Source organism: Ceratotherium simum, chromosome 19 (assembly GCF_057802395.1).
Source record: "Ceratotherium simum simum isolate JZ-2026a chromosome 19, ASM5780239v1, whole genome shotgun sequence".
NCBI classification, from domain to species: domain Eukaryota; kingdom Metazoa; phylum Chordata; class Mammalia; order Perissodactyla; family Rhinocerotidae; genus Ceratotherium; species Ceratotherium simum.
The window spans coordinates 45,343,981-45,356,262 of NC_141918.1; the positions used below are offsets into that span (position 1 = coordinate 45,343,981).

Here is a 12,282-nt window from a genome sequence, read left to right on the forward strand (position 1 = left end):
GAGGCACTAGCTTGGCAAAACCACAATGTCTGCCCAGTCCGTCCTTGCACCAGGGCAGCTGTGTGTGGTTGGCAAACAATAGACGACACTGACTAGTGACACTTGAAAAGAAGTTGTTTATAAAATAAAGCATATGGCACAAAACCAATTTTTTGTTCAAAAGTTACACCTATGTACAATTTTAGAAAAACATTTGGAAGATTAGAAACCAAAAAATTAAGCAATGGCTATTTCCTAGTGGATTACAGGTGATTTTTATTTTCTTGTTTATATTTTATGGTACAAACGAATTTTTTACAAGGACCAGTGATTACCTTTATAACCAGTAAAACTAAAAAAACGATTTCTATTTTTAAATATAGACTATCGTCTCTGTCAGATGTATTTGCCATAGCCGAGCGTGGGTCCGTGTTAACAAGGGGGCGCAGAGAGCTTCTGCGGGTGTGTTTCAGCTACTCTGACGTTTTTCCTCGCCACTTTCCCTCTTACCTGTAGCTAGAAGACGAAATTACAACATTACGACAAGTTTTATCAGCAAAGGAAAGGCATCTGGTTGAGATAAAACAAAAACTCGGCATGAATCTGATGAATGAATTAAAACAGAACTTCAGCAAAAGCTGGCATGACATGCAGACTACTACTGCGTGAGTATAGTGACTGAATTTTAAGAAAATTACTTAGCTTGTTGTCTTGCCACTCTTCTGTTTTTTCTTTTTCTACAAGGCTGATTTGGTATTTGTGGCTAGGAAAAATATTTTCTCTAGAAGTAAAACAAACAAATATGAATAATCATTAAATATGTTGCGTGTGAAGCACACTCTATAAAGTAGCTTCGGGACATTGAACTTGACTCACCAAAACTCTCTGTTTACTCAGACTGCTTTCATGGAGTTGTATGGTTTAAATTTTTTTCTCTTTATTATATGTTTTTAAACATTTATTAAAAAAAATATTTTTCTTTATGTTTTCTCGTAAAATTCTAAATGGGCAGGTGCTTTATCCTCAGAGTACTTGTCATTCACTTCATATTTTGAGTTTCTATCAAAAATGGTTGACAATGTTAGTACAGACTTGTTGGCCATTCATTTAAAAAGAAAAGCTTGTACCTCATATTTGGGAATGTGCTTTTCATCCCCACTACTCTAGGGGATATTTAGAGCTGAGTTTAGGCCAACAGAAATGTTTTTGGCTTTGCCGTTATCTTCTTATCTGATATTAGGCAAAAGACAGAATAACTTTGGGTATTCTACAATTATACTTTTATTGGATTACTTTTTAAATTACATGAAATATTTGATATTGTGGTACTTTTCTAACAATTTAAAGTATTTTGATTGCCGGGTGGTCTTGTACCAAAGAGAAGGTGCCCACATAATGATGTGATTTGTCTTCTTTTTGTGTGTTGTGGGGGAGGGGGCTGATGGGGAAACCACAGAGGCTTCCTATCCCTAGCTCTAACTATAGCCCCAAATTCCACTGTCATGAAATTTCTGTCTTTGGGTTATACATTTTCTTCCCTAGAATTACAAATTACCAATTAATTGGAAGATAAAGATATTGCATTCCTAATATCTAAGTGAGAATCAATTTTTCTCTTTGCTGGAACATTTTTCCCGGGCATAGAGAGGCATGGTAGTAGTAAGAGGTGCCAGTGATGGACAGCAATTATTTCAGTCTTGCTGGAGGCCAACTTTGCCTGCTGGTTCCTGAGAACTAAGGTCTAAGACCTTTTGTTCCTGTGTGAAGGTGCCCTTTGTATGAGGAGTTCTATCTAAAAGGACCTGATGTCTCCCCACTGTGGTTCCCTTAGTTTTCACACAAAGGAGAATGTTTTCTCTATAACAGGCCTATCCACTTCTGTGCTTGTGTACCCCAAAGGCTCATCCAGACAGGGTCAGGGCAGAATGGAGCCAGGGTACCCATCAGTTTATTTCTGGAGGCTAACTGACCTTCCCCAACCCAAGATGACAATTATGGAAGAAGATAAAAAAACCACTCATTGATGTTTATAGATTTAAAATATATATTGCAACACCGTATGAACAATCTCCTAAAAAGTGTAGCTGGATTTTAGGCACTAAATTAAATGAGTGTATCTGTCAGTGGTTTTGGCCTCTGTCTTGGCACTTTGGTGGCCTATACTAGTTAACGGTCCTGATAGCGTGAGGCTGAACAATCTCCAATTTCCTGGGTCTGGTTGTCTCTGTATTTAATGCATGTCTGGTGGATTCGTGTCACACTGATCTGAACTTCCTTCTGGGGTCTAAGAGCCAGGCAGGATCTTTCTGCTCTGCCTCCCTAACCACACTGCAGGGATAGGCTAACCAAAAGGAGGACAGGGCAATTCTGCCTATTCTCTTGCTGAAGGGAGAGAGGAAGCAGGGACCACCTGGGCAGAAGGTGCAGCGGGTTTGCCCAAGGTCTGATGGGGACCTGGTGAGAGGTGGGGCAGCGAGAGGAGATTCATATTCATCCTAGGAGGTGAAATTAGAGCAGGCAAGCTCTAGGAAGGCTTGTAGCCTCTTCACACCGGGAGACTTCTGTGAAGTTTGTGTTTTTCCCATGTTTGAAAAACAAATTGGTTTTATAGTCAGGCAGTCTGTTTAGTGTCAAGCTCTTTGTTGGATAAATAGAAGAGATTTATTCCCTGGGGTTATGGAGTTTACAGTCTCGTCAGGAAAACAGAGTTTTGTTTTTGTTTTTGTTTATTTTACAAGTTATTACAAATAACCAGTTAAATGATAATTGTGAAAAGTGATGTGAAGGAAAATATAGGGTCTTGTGGGACATAAAGCAGGAGACTGAACCTTGCCTGGGCTCTCAAGGAAGACCCCAAACAAGAGATGTTTAAGCCAAACTCTGAAGGATGAGTTGGATGAGTCAGAATTTAATCAGGCCTCGAGGGGCAGGAGGAGCCTCCTGGGGAAGGTACAGCCTGGTTAGGGCCCACGGGAGAGAAGGCTCCCTCTCCCAAGGGAAAGTGGTCCAGTTAATGAGCATTGTTGAGCTAGCAGGAGAAGTGGCCTTGCGGCATCTGTTAATAGAGTTATTCTTTATCCACAGGCATAGAAAGCCATTAAAGGGGTAGTGACAGTTCATTTATCCAACAGTATTAATGAATGTCTACTATTAGGCATCATTACCCAGGGGCTAACGTAAGCACTCAAGATATAGGATCCAACAAGATGGACCAAGTGCCTACGCTCAGAGTGTTGAAAGGGAAAGGGGCAAGAAACAACAAAATAAACAAGTGAGGGACTATCAGGAAGCCCTATGGTGAAAACAGCCTAGGGTGGTGTACCGGAGAGTGACGCGGAGGAGAGATTAGAAGCTGCTTTGATTGGGTCCCAGTCGGGAAATCCTGTCCTGGGAGGTTACTTTGAACTGAATGATAAGAAAGATCCAGTCTTGTGAGGATCTGGGGAAGAGCTTTCAAGCTGAGGCAAAAGTTGCTGCAAAGACCATGAGGCAAGAACTAGCTTTGTTGGGGCCAGCCCGGTGGTGTAGTGGTTAAGTTCACACGCTCTGCTTCCGTGGCCCGGGGTTCACAGGTTCAGATCCCGGGCACAGACCTATGCACCACTTATCAAGCCATGCTGTGGCAGTGTCCTACAGAAAACAGAGAAGGATGGGCACGGATGTTAGCTCAGGGCTAGTCTTCCTCTCCAAAGGCTAGTCTTTCTCACCAAAAAAAAAGAACTAGTTTTGCAGGTTTCAGGAGCCCAAAGAATGTGCTGTGTCTGGAGTGTAGTGAGAGGAGGTGAGATCAGAGCCTCTAGGGCCTCCCAGGCCCTGGGGAGGAGTGGGGATTTTATTCCAAGGGCTGTGGATGCCACTGGGGTGTTTGAAGCAGGAAGATCACTCTGGTTACTTTGTGTCATATAGGCAGGATATTGCAGTAGTCCAGGTGGGTGATGATGGTCGGGGAGAGTTGTGGACAGAGAGGGGATAGGATTTGGAAGTTGGGCCAACAGGACTTCCCAATGGTTTGGAGGTGGGGCCTGAGGGAAATAGAGGGATCAAATGTGACTTAGGTCTTTGACTTGGGCTACTGGGTGAGTATCAGGACTGTTTACGGCAATGGGCGTATATAGCATTGTGGTTATGCCCATGGGCTATGGACTCCAATTGCTTAAGTTAAAATCTAGGCCCCACTGCATCCATGAAATGAGATCGTCTTAGTACCTATCTCATAGGTAGTGAGGATTCAATGAGTTAATATTTGTAAAGCATAAGAACAGTGTCTGACACTTTATAGGCCTGTTTACTGCTCTAGGGTCTGGTGGGGAGACCCAGAATTCTGTTTTGGCCCTGTGCAGCCGAAATGCCAATAGACAAGCAAGTGTATATATCGAGAGGGCAACTGGGAGGACAAGTCAGAGATAGAGATGGACATTTAGGCGTCAGCTATGTATTGATATCATTGAAATCCACAGGACTAGATGAGATTTCCTCAGAGATTAGTTAATAAATAATATGATTGTGGATTCACTAACCTTCAGGAATCATGTGAACATTCCCTTGTCGGGAAGAATCAACCCCTTTCTTAAGAGGGAGCATAAGTCTACAAGCAACATAATTTCGGGAGAGCATCTTTCTCCCACTCTTTTTTCTTGGCTGCTGAGGGAAGGGAAAACCTCTTAATCACATGTTGCTGGGGGGAGGGTGATAACAGAATCTCTTTTCCCCCTGAATTAATTAAATCCCGGCTGTTAATGTCCATGCTGCTCCTTCCAGAACAAGATCTATACTTCATATGATGAAGATTTTCGTGTGAGGAATGATGAGCTGGGGTGGGGTTAGATTGGGCAGAATTAGATTTCAAAGCACTAAGAAGAATGTTAGCTGTCAGAGGATTGCATGTGATTCCTAGAGGCGATACTTTGCATACTGATTAAGCAATCATGACCTATTTAGTTTGATTTATGATGAAAAGAAAATCTATGGCATGTTAATGAAAGATCTGGGCATATTTTAGAATCTGAATAGGAGCGGATGAGGAGGAATCATTACACAGCAGACTGAAATTATCTCCTTTACAGAAAGACATTCATACAGTAGCAGGTCAAGAGATCATCTGTGTCTGGGGCTTCTTGTTGCTGTTTTTGTCATAGTTTTTTAAGTGCCTTGATTTGAGAGAATCTAAGAACACACACAAAATTACCCTCACCTCCTTTTTTTTTGGTTCTCTGCTGCTTTTTATGTTGTCTTTAGGCTTCAAGGAGGCGGGGAAGGTGGGTGGCTTTGACGTGAAGAAGAGGAGAGGCCACAGGAGAAACTGAATCTCTCCTGTGGGTAGAAGGAGTAAGAATTTGGAAATTCGAGCCAACCCTGATGGCCTAGGGGTTAAAGTTGGGTGCTCTCACTGCTTCTGCAGCCCGGATTTGTTTCCTCTGTCTGTCAGTTGCCATGCTGTAGTGGCGGGTCACACAGAAGAACTAGAACTAGAAGGACTTGCAACTAGCATACACAACCATACACTGGCGCTTTGGGGAGGAGAAAAAAAATCCATTCCTTTAAAAAAAAAAAAAAAGAATTTGTAAATGCAACATGGCGGTGGTCTGTTCAAACTGATAGGCTTCATGTTAATAAGTGTTCAGCCATTGCTAACCCATGAAATTCTCCTACTAATAAACCCCTCTGAGTTCTACCACAGACCAAATGATAGGTTTACAAAGGCGAGAAGGTTTTGGAACATAATTTAAACCATTCTGTTGATACAAATGATCCATAATCAATGTATATATCAAAATTGGGGTGAGTTTATTATGAGCCAGGTTTGAGAACAATAGGCAGGTTTGAGAACAATAGGCAGGAAGGGCACCAAAGAAGTGGGGTGTACAGAGTGGTTATATACCATCTTGGAACAAAGAGCATACGTCACGTGTGACAGGAATGTCTCTATTACTGCTGTCACGAGATGCTTATCTGGCACAGCAGGTGGGTGGTCAGCAGGTCGGTGGTCACAAGGTGAGCACAGCAGGTCGGTAATTAATCCTCAGTTCCCAGGAAGAGATGCTTGTCCTTAAAGAAATGCCGATATGGGGGGACAATGCTTGCTCAACAGGCCACATCAGGCCCTTTTGGAAAACCAAGGTCAGGACGAATTAGTTTTATACCAAATGGCTTCCTCATATCCTCCAATATATACTATTGCTTTTCATTTATTTATCAATTCCATCTTTTTGGAAAGTTTAATAACTTCATCCTATACAAAGAGGAGAAGCTCTGATATTCAGCATTTAAAAAATGCACAGTGCCCGAAAATTGACATTTAGTTTATGATTTATTTACTCTTTGATTTTTGTACTTCTAAGACTTCCGGACCATTACAGTCAGTAATGATTATTATCTCTTTTTATGAGGAGCCTGTTGTGACACTGTTGAGCTTGGAAGTGCCAGTGAAGATTAAAGACCTAATTTAAAAAGATAGACATAGCCAATCTCTCACACAATTGTTCATTCTTCCTGCCTTTTGGCTTTCACCTTATCACGCAAAGCAAGAGGTTGATTCTTCTTTTCTGGATTCGAGTGGTAAATCTATGTTTTGATAACATGTTTAGGGAAACTTTGGAAGAAAATAAGCCTTAATATTTTTTGTATCTTTGGTAAAATGCTGCATATGCATGTAAATCCCATAATAGAAAATATACTCATGTTATAAGATATCTTCTTTTGAAAAGACTGTGGAATTTTTCATTTTTCATTCTATTTGTGTATTAAAAAATGCTTTAAGTCAAAACCTTTTAGAGGATGACATGCTTTCTCCCTTTGATTATTAACACTGATTTTCAAATTAGCGAGACAGACAAGAGGAATCTGCATGAAAAGTCAATAGAATGCCTTTTATTTGGCTTGCAGAGACCTTACCCCACACTGCTGAAGATCCCTGTGTTGGTGTGCCGGCCAGACAGCTGACATGTCCTGGCCATTAGACGCTATCCATTCCTTAAAGAAGATGTGGTGTATGTATATACAATGGAATATTATACAGCCATGAGAAAGAAGGAAATCCTGCCATTTGCAACAACTTGGATGGACTTTGAGGGCGTTATGTTAAGTGAAATCAGTCTGACAGAGAAGGACAGATGGAATCTGTCCATGTCCTACATGGAATCTAAAAAAAAAAAAAGTCAAACTCTTGGAAACAGAGACTGGAAGGATGATTGCTGGGGGTTAGGGGATGAGGGAAATGAGGAAAAGGTGCAAACTTTCAGTTATGAGATGATTAAAGTCTGAGTATCTAATATATAATGTGGTGGCTATAGTTGATAACACTGCATGGTATAATTGAAATTTGCTAAGAGAGTAGAACTAAATGTTCTTACCAAAATATATATATATAAATATGTGAGATGATGGATGTGTTAATTAACTAGATGGTGGGAATCCTTTCACAGTGTATATGTATATCAAATGTACTTTAAAAATCTTACAATTTTATTTGTCAATTATACCTCAACAAAGCTGAAAAGAAAAAGCTATCCATTCCAGCCAAACTGAATCTCTGAAAATTAAAGCCTATTTTCCTGTTGACTTTCACTGAAAAATAGGAAGGTTACTTGTACTCAAAACAAAAAAATCTCCCAGTCAGCATGCTTCAATGAGTTAATGCATATAAAGTACTCAATAAATGTGAGCTGCTATTTGCTATCATAGTTAAACCTTTGCCGAAGAAAGGTTCAGCACTGGACCAGATTCCAACCTGGTTGGGAAGTGCGGGTCCCTGCCAAGCTGTTGTTTGCTGGAATTGCCGTAGAGCACGCAAGGACGAATTTCCCTTCACTTACTTTAAGGCCTCCATTTCTCTCCTCCAGAGTTAGAATCTTTCACTGCATCTTTCATTGTAAAGTCCTGACTCTGCACCTGTAGCTGAAGTCTGGGCATCAAACTGGACTTTATTTCTTTCCTTTGGCCTCGTGTGGCCCTTGCTCTGGTTTATTCTGGCACTGGGGATACAGTGATGATGAACAAGATGTGGCCCTGCCCTGGCAGGTCACGGAGATAGATTCGAAAACTGTAATTGCAACACAATGGAAAAATGTTTGGAAAGAGCTACGTAAAGGGAATTATGGGAACACAGAGGAGAGGTACATAACACAGGCTTCTTCAAGCATATGCTCCCAATTTTTATGCCTCCTAGTGACAATTGACAGCAGTCTGAGGATATCTTAGCATTTCAGCTTTTATTTAAGGAAAATGTATAGTCCCCTGCTTTGTCAGTTATGTAAGTCAGCAATGGTGTAATTTATGTTTAGCTTAAATAAGAGACACTAGTAATCTAAAATGCTAAATACCATTTCATTTTTCATTTAAATGAAATGGAAGGTTGTCAAGTCAATCAGAATGTTGGTAGTTAAGTTGTTTTTCATTATTTGAATATTATTGAACCTAATTTTATGTGATATTGCTGAAAAACAATTTTAAGTATTAGTAGTACAAACTACATACCAAATTCCATAGCACAATAAAGGGAATAAAATGCAAATACACCAACTTCCTAGCAGGTTATCAGTGGCCTGACAGGAAGGTCTTTTTAAAGATGCAGGCTCTTAGCCTCTGGATGGGGATGTGTATGACTTGTTCAATTTTAAGATCAAGCCCAATTCGGATGAAGCATAAGGTTACAGAGTCTGCAGTACGCAACTTCAGAGGGACCCTTCACTTAGACAATGATGTGAGTGGTGCTCATTGGAGCTTTCAAATGCTCTGAGCCCAATGGCCTATTTCTCATGGGGTCCCTGGTTACTTTCTTCTTGTAAATCACTTCCTTACACATAACCCTCTCTCATTGTCTACCCCCTTGTCTCATTGTCAATTATTGGTCTCTAAGCAATCTATGCAGCTTGACTACTAATTGTTTTCAAGAAATGTGGTGGTTAGCCTAGGGAAGAGATGTAAAAATGTGGGGAAAAGATGTGCATCTTAGAATTCTTGAAATATAGTATTATTATTTCTCTCTGCAAACACTGGAGCTATAGACAGCTGACCTAACTCACCCTCAACTGTCTGTCATCTCCAAGGCAACAAGACTTTCTGACAGAAGGCGGGCCCTCTGGTCCTAGCTCTCCCTCTGTCATTAAAGAGTCACGTGACTTTTCTGGGCCTCAGTTTCATCATCTGTAGTCTGAAGGGATTGGGCTCTAGTGCCTTTCAGATTTAACATTATATAATTCTCAGAAATAAAGAGTTAACAGTCCTAAAAATCTCTCTTTAACTCTCCACTGAGCTTTCCATATGGTTGAATTTTAACTGTGAAATTGCACATAGATATAGAGGTGCGTTTTTCATGGTGAGGACATAAATGTCATGGATATCTTACTAAAGCAGTCAGATGCCTGTATACACCCACCCATTCTGATTTAGCGGTGTGTTTAAATACAAGGTAGCTTGCTTACTGTCTGTGCTTCTCTCTAGCTAGCTATTTTTCTTTGATTGAGGTAACATTGATTTATAACATTATGTAGATTTCAGGTGTACATCATTATATTTCGATTTCCGTGTAGACTACGTGATGTTCTCTAGCTAGCTATTTTTGAATTGAGCCATCGAACTCAGAATGTGATACACACACAAAAAAAGTGCTCGCAAGTCACCTGTTATTTCAAAATTCAAAGCATTCTCCAATATCTAAAGTTAAACTACATTGGAACAGTTTACAAGAAAAATAAATTTTTGCTCTAATTGCAAGAGAATCCTGAGGAAATTCAGGACCGACACAAGAAGGAATTCTCTAACTAGTACCCAGTCCTGACCTCACGCAGAGGCCACAGATGTTGCAGAGTATTTCTTTACTCTCCCCTGAGTCACCTTTCAGACCTCCCCGAGTCAGTGCCGGGTGGATGCCCGACACACTTCCTTTCCTCGGCCTTCCTTGATTCCCTTTTCTATCCCTGTTACCCCTTTCCCCCAGAACCCAGCTCTATTCTGCTGGCATCCACCTGGCCAAGGCCCCAGGGACCTTTGGCCCTGATTGGACAGAGAGAGGTGGCTGTGAAGTCTTCCTAAGTGTGCAGGCTTAGGTCTGTTTAATTCTTCAAAGTGGGGCATTTACAATACAGAAAAAAAAACAAAAAACCTTTTCTTGCCAATTTGGTGGCATCACATAGCTGAACAGCTAGAGCTGAGGTCCTAAGGCAGGATGGGGCCTGGTATGCTCGAGGAACAGTGAGAAGGTCAGGGTGGCTGGAGCCCAGGGAATAAGTAGGAAGAGGAGATGAGAGAAGGGCTAGGGCCCCCACTTGTGTAGGCTCATCGCAAGGCCTGGGGGATGGACTTTGGCTGTTACTCTGAGGGGAATGAGGAGCCAGTGCAGGGTTGTGACAGAGGAGTGACAGGCTCTAACAAGGCTTTACTGGATCCCTCTGGCTGCTGTGTGGGAAGGGAATGTAGAGAGAGAAGGGTAGAAGTAGGGAGACTAGTTAGGAGGCTATTGCAATAGCCCAGGTGAGTGATGATGGTGGATTGAACTAAGTGGAGGGCTGTGGAGGTGGGGAGACAGTGGACAGATTCTGGGTCTGTTTTGAAGGTTGAACTAATGGAGTGTTTTGATGGATTGGATATGGATGGTGAAAGGAATCGAAGTGGCAAAGATGATACTCAGTTTCAGATTCTAGGTATTTAATGGATTACTCTATTTCCTCACCAATATCCATGAGAAACTTTTGCATAGAAAAAATTTTTCTTGACATTTTTCAGAATTGTAAGGTGAGTAGAAAGAGTCTTGGATTGAGCCCAACTCTAAGTCCCAGTCCATGGTACAAGAACACGTGTCATCTGCGTGTAATGCTGTGCTTCCATCGTTTCTGGATTCCATTTTTTATTTATTTATTTTTTTATTATTTTTTTTTTTTAAAGATTTTATTTATTTTATTTTTTCCCCCCAAAGCCCCAGTGGATAGTTGTATGTCGTAGCTGCACATCCTTCTAGTTGCTGTATGCGGGACTCGGCCTCAGGATGAACGGAGAAGTGGTGCCTCGATGCGCACCCGGGATCCAAACCCGGGCCACCAGCATCGCAGCGCGCGCACTTAACCACCAAGCCACAGGGCCGGCCCTGGATTCCATTTTTTAAATGCATTTTTCATAGATCTGATTTCATGGCCCAATTACAGCTTTGTGAAAACTTTGTCAGTATCCTCAAATTATAACTGGAATAGGAATTCCAGATTTTTCTTTATTTGTAAATAAATTCTTTTGTTCTTAAGGCTAAAACCACCACATTTAAATCCCACTTTCAAAGACCATTGGTCTAAGCCGAGTTAATCCAAGTGTTCAAGACACTGTAGTGGGAACCTTTTTGTAGATTATTTCTTCAGAAGAATTCTCAGAACGTGCCATTCCAAGATCACACTTCACTAAAATCTGGTAATCATGATTGATGTTTTTATTTCTGGTCTTTAACATTTGGTACTATTTTAACTGCCTTATCACTAATATCAAGTTAGATATTAATATTTTATTTCATGTGTAAACTGCCTGAAAGTACATAGTCTCACGTGATCAAAAATGTTTTTTTCCTGGGGCTGGCCCCGTGGCCGAGTGGTTAAAGTTCCACACACTCCGCTTCGGCGGCCCAGGTTCGCGGGCCCGGATCCCGGGTGTAGACCTACTCCACTCATCAGCCATGCTGTGGGAGGCATCCCATATACAAAATAGAGGGAGATTGGCACAGTTGTTAGCTCAGGGCTAATCTTCCTCACCAAAAAACAAAAACAAAAAAAACAAAAAAAAAATTTCCCCTAATTAAAACCTAAAATTATGTAGTAAAATGTAAAAATAAAATTGTAATTTGAATAAGCTGATATTTTTGTACCTTCACAGAAAACAAAATTAGGCAAACATCCTAAAAGCTGTTTCTTTCTTTCATCTTCTCACCTCTCGTTGCTGCTTGACCCAGAGCCATTGGGGGTCCACCTTCCCCATTCTACCCACACAACTCTCTCCAGAGACACAAATTACATCCTAGACACCAGATTCTTCTTTCACCCTATTCCCCTTGGTCTGTCCATATTTGCTAGGAAATGTCAGTTTAGTAAATGAGTATTTGGCTTGGTTTTATGATCTAGATAATATATGATTTTTATACTTCCTGAAAAATAAGCATTGTGTAAATAAATAACCTATGGTGCTGATAATATTATAGACTCATTCCTTCCTGCTAACAAAAAAAGAATACTAGAATACCATGTTAATAAAGTGATTTCAGTCCCGAGGAAGACCAAGGGGCATATTTTAAAGCATTTCCTTAGAGTTTGATAGTATATTTAGGACTGGATGACT

The 12,282-nt window shown here is 40.9% G+C and overlaps 1 protein-coding gene across 3 annotated transcripts in view; it reads left to right on the forward strand.

Annotated features, from left to right (window-relative positions):
• Window positions 1-12,282, forward strand: part of TPD52L1 (TPD52 like 1) — a 103,502-nt gene that overhangs the window by 75,323 nt on the left and 15,897 nt on the right. For all 3 annotated transcript variants that reach the window (XM_087444051.1, XM_014781202.2, XM_087444052.1), the window contains exon 3: window positions 496-644. In XM_087444051.1, coding sequence (XP_087300177.1) covers window positions 496-644 — 149 coding nt within the window. The remainder of the gene's footprint in view (window positions 1-495; window positions 645-12,282) is intronic.